The 6,843-nt window shown below is 36.8% G+C and overlaps 1 protein-coding gene across 3 annotated transcripts in view; it reads left to right on the top strand.

The window, feature by feature from the left end:
* Positions 1–6,843, top strand: part of slc38a3b (solute carrier family 38 member 3b) — a 27,593-nt gene that overhangs the window by 10,731 nt on the left and 10,019 nt on the right. For all 3 annotated transcript variants that reach the window (XM_016275388.1, XM_016275387.1, XM_016275386.1), the window contains 3 exons: positions 1,854–1,927; positions 2,890–2,982; positions 4,142–4,223. In XM_016275388.1, coding sequence (XP_016130874.1) covers positions 1,854–1,927; positions 2,890–2,982; positions 4,142–4,223 — 249 coding nt within the window. The remainder of the gene's footprint in view (positions 1–1,853; positions 1,928–2,889; positions 2,983–4,141; positions 4,224–6,843) is intronic.

Below are 6,843 nucleotides of genomic sequence, written 5' to 3'. Positions count from 1 at the left end.
TATATATATACACGCAGGAAAAAAACACAATTATATTAAATGTCTAATAATAACATGCATTTGTGTGACCTGCCGTTTACTCTTTATTTCCCTTCTTCCTAAAATTTTCCACTAGTTAGCTCCACCCCCTCATCTATCCGCAGTCCTAGAAAGGCCATGACCTGGGCTGGCCACGCCTCCTCTGTTCTCCACACACATCCTTCTTTTTAGGGTCCCCCACCCCCATCCAAATATAGTTGTCATATTTGGTTTCCTCTCGGACTGACTGGGGGAGGAGAGCGGGGAGACGGGAGAACTGAATAGTACTCATCAAATTACCCAACAGGCCAAGACTGCGTCCTCCAAAGATAGTCTTATTTCCGGGTATATAACAAGAAATTAATTAACCTCAATTTGGTATAAATTTCACGCATCCCTCTCAGGAGGCAGTTTGATCAAGTCCAGTGTTTAGTGTGAAAATAAATTTTCTGTGGTCATTAGGAGATGACTTAAATTGTGTTTTGACTTTCCCACTACTGACAGACCTATCTGACTTGAGTCTGTCCAATGGACCTGAGTCTGACTTGTAACCCAAAGGTCGCGGGTTCAAGTCTCAGTAGCAGCAGGGATTGAAGGTGGGGGGAGTGAATAACCAGTGCTCTCTTCCACCCTCAATACCACGACTGAGGTGCGCTTGAGCAAGGCACCGAACCCCCAACTGCCCCCCGGGCGCCACAGCAAAAATGGCTGCCCACTGCTCCGGGGGTGTGTTCACTACTCACTACTGTGTGTGTGCACTTGGATGGGTTTGTGCAGAGCACAAATTCCGAGTATGGGACACACGTCATGTCACTTTCACTGTCACATTCGTTAAAGAAGGCATGTTTGAAATGAACACATTTGTAAATGTTTGCCTTCATATGAAGCATTCAATCTATAGTAATTACACGTGCTTATATTCATGAGTGAATCTCACAAAACCTGGCAAGAACATGTTCTGGTCATATTCAGTAATAAAAAATATCAATATCATTACAACAGAAATGAACAATGCAAGTTCATATAATTCTCTTGTAGATGTGTGGAATACAGAGCACAGCTATAGAGACGACTTCTTCTTGCATACTGAATTAATAGGCAGCTGTTGAAGTCAATAGTCCATGAGAAGATTTGAATAGGAGTGTGAATGTGAATTGGAGTCGTTCCAGAACTTTTTTCATGCCCCTTTCTATTTACTTGCTATTTATCAGGTACTTGTCATCTAAATAGACTTTCAATAGACTAAATTCAAGGACAGTTTGCCTCCTGGGGTAAAGCATCTTTCTGAAAGTACACTAATCGCTTTCCACCATTGTCTTGATAAAGCTTTTATCAGATTTGCCTTTCTCAAAATTGGCAAAACCAGACTTTCCATTACATAAGCTAAGAGAAAAGAGGGATGAATTGGTAAAATTGGTTGGTAGTGTGTTTGATCGCAGGGTTTCACAGAATAGCTTATCAGCAGACGTACTTTTTTTGGTTCCAACACAAACACTGGCGCTTTCCCAAGATTCATTCAGAAGTAATTCTTACTCAACAACAGTAATACATCCGAAGTATAAAGTACTGTATATAAGACACATGCATGCAGTGCACTTGGAACTCCAGCTATAGACTTTATATTATATTTGGGTGGTTTTGATCGTTTAAAATCTTAACTATGTGTGCTGGATACCAAATACTGCTGGTCATTTTCGATAAAAGGTCAGCTAAACGTTGGTAAGTAGAAGGTAGTACATTAACCTCCAACAGAGGAACTTCCGTATTCGGTCTAGCAGGTGTAGATGGTGTTGTAGGGATGTAGAGTGATTGTGATGGTTGTATTTTGTCTTCAGGTTTCTCCTCACGGCTGTAGCTGGTCTCTCCTGCTATTCTATTCACCTCCTGCTGAAGTCCTCCGGTGTTGTGGGTAAGATGAGGCACATTTTCTCCATCAGTGTGTTGTATGGTCATGTCCTCATCAGGTGGACGGATGCAATAAAGTTAACACAGTTACTGAATGAATGTCTCTTTTATTGTAATTTGAACAGAATTAGTTAAATAGTTAAATATATGGTTAAATAAAGTGAAGAAAAAACAGTAACACTGGCGGAAGGATTTTTAACGTAGTACAATGAATCAGACAGGCCAATTAATTTGAAGTTACCACTATTACTAATAATAAAATATATAGTTAAATGTATTGATTAATTGGCCTGTTAAAACTTTAATTTTATATTTAATAGTTTTTACGGTAGTAGTTAAATATTACATGTTAAAACTTCAGATTTTTCTCCTCTAGAATTAAATATTGATTAGATATTAAATAATTAAACCCCTCACACACACACACACACACACATTCACACACACACACACACACACACACACACATACACACACACACACTCACACACTCACTCACACACACGCACTCGCACTCACACACACACACACACACTCACACACACACACACACTCACACACACTCACGCACACGCACACACACACACTCGCACTCGCACACGCACACACACACACACACACTCACACTCACACACACACACACACACACACACACACACTGTTTTGTTTACCAAAATCATTTTTTCAGTCATTTTATTCACCGCATTCATAAATGCATCTTTTTTAGTGTTTTTAGTGACATTTCTTGCAATGCAGTTGATGGTGTTGTTAGTGTATTGTTGCGATGGCATTTCCTTTCTGAAAACACAATTCAGCTTCCATTTTAGGTCTGACTGAGTTTCCATGTTAAACTGCAGTGACCGCAGGCAAAGATAATCATAACATGAGAGACGGTGTTTTGTGGAAACTTGGCTCCGGTGGTGAGATTTGTCTCTCTCTTCATGTTTTACTGACATTTGTTTCCAGGAATCAGATCTTATGAACAGCTGGGATTCAGGGCCTTCGGAATCACGGGGAAGATGGCGGCCGGAATCGCGATCACTCTTCAAAACATTGGAGGTAAAGAAAACCTGACATTAATATTAGCCTAACCTGACTTTTTCCAGACATTTTCTTTTTTCATATATATTTTTTTTATAGATGTGACAGGCCTTCATCTCCTGCCTTTTCTCTTCTCATTCATTTCTATTTTTTCCTCTCTGGATTTGCCAGTTAACTTCCATACCTGTGCTTTTATTTATACACTTTTGACAAAATTATGAAACTTGTTTTATGCTGATGATTAACACTGTGTATTTGGATGAATGTTTTGACACATTTCCATGTTATTTTACCCCAAAATTATTATTGCTGCCTGTTCTTGACATTATTTGGACTCACATTTTTGAGGAATTATGTGTGTTTTTTGTTTTTATTGTATATAGCAGGGTTCCTCAAATCTTACCCTGGAGGTCCAATGTGCTGCAGAGTTTAGCTCCAACTCTGATCAAACTCACTTACCTGTGATTTTCTAATGATCCTGAAGACATTGATTAGCATGCTCAGGTGTGTTTGATTAGGGTTAGAGCTAAACTCTGCAGGAAAGTGGATCTCGTGGGCCAGATTTGAGGATCCCTGGTATATAGTATTTTTTTTTGTTTTTATTTAGCAAAAACATTGATTGACTCAAATTCATATTATGCTAAAAAAATATATATATATATATATATTATGTTTTATACAGCAAAATATATTTTAAATGTATTAATATTTATAGTTTTTTTTTAAATAACATAAAAAAAAAAGTTTTATTGACATGTTCCAGCAGAGTGCAGCAAGCAAAATAAGCATTGAAGACATTGATTAGCATGATCAGGTGTGTTTGATTAGTGTTAGAGCTAAACTCTGCAGGAAAGTGGATCTCGTGGGCCAGATTTGAGGATCCCTGGTATATAGTATTTTTTTTTGTTTTTATTTAGCAAAAACATTGATTGACTCAAATTCATATTATGCTAAAAAAATATATATATATATATATATTATGTTTTATACAGCAAAATATATTTTAAATGTATTAATATTTATAGTTTTTTTTTAAATAACATAAAAAAAAAAGTTTTATTGACATGTTCCAGCAGAGTGCAGCAAGCAAAATAAGCATAACATCAGCATAAAACCCTGATGGTTATATTCTTTTGAATGAGATTCTTCTAATTAACTCATTTTTGTCTTGCTATAGCCATGTCCAGTTACTTATACATCGTCAAGTCAGAGTTCCCACTGGTCCTGCAGGCTTTTTTGAAAACAGATATCAGTTCAGGGTAAGTACTCTGGAGTGTCATTGTAAAATGCTGAAATGAAATGAGAGAATCTCGAACTTCCCTCAACATTCCATTTTGCCAGTTAAATGTGAATGAATGGTCTATTATGCGCTGACTCTGAAGCCGCTGGTATGGACATGTACTGTCATTATCAGCTGACGATGTCACTCCACCAGGGCAAACATTCAAACATTTCAACCTGGCATCTGGGGGAGGTGTGGTAAGGTCTGTGAACTGTGATTGGCCAGTTAATAAGAGAATGGCAGCTGATTGGCTGATACCATGTCTTTCCCACCACACCTCTGTCCTTCTGCGCTTGACAGCTGCTTTAAACAAGCGTATGTCAGTAGACACAACTCGTTTCTTACGTCTGAAAACATATGCTGGGTTATAGCTTTACTCAGCTGCTTAGGTTGCAGGTTAGATCCTAGTTTAGCATGTTTTATCATTTTAAAAATTGTATGGAAAAAAGACCCATCATTTTGTGTTTGTAAGAAGCAAACAAATGCAGTAACAAGAGATGTGATCTTAATTTCTAGAACTGTTATTATATTATACGCACAACAAAGCCACAGTTTTATTTTAAAGCCCCTGAAGTCATTTAAAGGTTAACCATCAAAATCTTCTGTCTGCTGTATTTCAAAATGCCTGGATTAGTATGAAGGTTTTTCTAATTCACAGAGTGAAAGTGTAGATGGGTAAGGTGATTTATTTATATGACGACTGTAATACTCACACAGGCTTTGGCTCCTGAGACTTTTCAGTACTGGATTGAATAGGTCAGCGTATGTTCGAAATTGTGAAAAGATGGAGGCGTGTGCTTCAGTTTTAACATTATGCATTGACTGAGAGCTTTTGTATAATTTTAGGACCAGGTGCAACTTTAAGTGATGCTTCTATACACACACACACACACACACACACACTGGTATTCCTATCATTATGGGGATATACCCTTACCCTACCTCTAAACCTACACCTCACATTAAACGTTTTGCATTTTTAGATTTTCAAAAATCTTTCTCTCTCTCTCTCTCTCTCTCTCTCTCTCTCACACACAAACAAACACACACTTTAATTTTCACACATTTAATGCCAGATTACAATTCTAATATTGTTTTGTTTGGCAAGATTTTACATGGTCAGCTCTTTATGCTATTATAAAAATATTAGATATTACCTATTTTTTTTGCATAGGCAATCACCATACATTTTATTTATTTTATTATTATTTATATACTAATGTAGTATTTCTTAATATTTTGAATTAGCTTTTATTTGTATAATTTCAGTTTTCATTTTCATTTTAGTTTAAGTTATATGTAATATGTAATGTGCTTTTGTCATTTTTGTTATCATACATTTTATTTTATTTATTTTTTTTTATTTAGTTTTTCTTTTACTTATTTATTTCAGTTAGTTGCCAAGGCCAACTGTTTTTAAAAAATTTAATTCAGGTAAATTTGTATTTCAGCTTTATTTACATTTTTGAAGTTTTATTAAAAAAAAAAAATAATAATAATAAATTCACATAAAACATTCACATTCAAACATTTAAATTAGATGTGCTCTTATGTCTTACAGTATTGATCTATCTATCTATCTATCTATCTATCTCTCTCTCTCTCTCTCTCTCTCTCTCTCTCTCTCTCTCCATCCATCCATCCATCTATCTCTCTCTCTCTCGCCATCCATCCATCCACCCACTATCTATCTATCTATCTATGTAAATATAATTTAATATAAATAACATAAATTTGCATTTCCCGTACCAGATTATTGGAAAATACATCTATACTGCATAAAGGGGTAGTTTAACATGAATATTTCAGTGTTTGAATGTTGCTATGCAGAAGTCGGCATGTAAAATCAGAGATATTACATCTGCACATGGTCTTTTGCTGAGGAATGTTTATGCCCCCAACGATAGCATATATAATGTATGATGTTTCATTCCCACATATAGTAGTCTACTTATAGTCTGAGAGGGTCTGACGCCGGCACGCCAACCCTCCCCATCAGTGTCTGAATACAAGCAGGGAGGTGCGGAGAGGGTCTGAAAATAGAGGAGTCTCAAACCAGGCCTGGACCTACACACTGCAGAGCACCTTGTGACTCTGTGTGTGTGTGTGTGTGTGTGTGTGTCCTTGTGTTTACAGTGTGTGGTTACTTGAGTGCAGGAGCAGGAACTGCGCCATGTTGCAGTCAGCTCTGGTGTGTGTCGCTAGCGGCCACAGCAAACACAACATACTGTCTAATAAATCATGAGAATCGCAGACTCTGACTCAGGCTGGAATCCGAGTTAGACAGGTTGATTCCGGAACAGTGTAGGTGTTTTCCACAGCCACACAAGTGAAGATGCTTTTAGTTTGTCACACAGGCAGAGTAACAGAAAAGGAGACCGGAAGACAGATTGGCTTTAAAATAGGCACTGAAAGTTATCAGTAAATGTGGTTGTATTTTTTTACTATTTACTGGTTTATTTTGTTGCCCTTTTAGTTCATACTTCATTTACTCTTACTAAAATTGAAGCAAATATAATAACCATATCTGGATATGCATGTATGCTATCATTCAAAAGTTTGGGGTTGGTACATTTTTTTTAATGTTTTTGAAAAAA

Source organism: Sinocyclocheilus grahami, unplaced genomic scaffold (assembly GCF_001515645.1).
Source record: "Sinocyclocheilus grahami isolate Dianchi unplaced genomic scaffold, SAMN03320097.WGS_v1.1 scaffold94.1, whole genome shotgun sequence".
Classification (NCBI taxonomy): Eukaryota; Metazoa; Chordata; class Actinopteri; order Cypriniformes; family Cyprinidae; genus Sinocyclocheilus; species Sinocyclocheilus grahami.
This window is presented reverse-complemented; position numbering and strand designations above follow the sequence as displayed.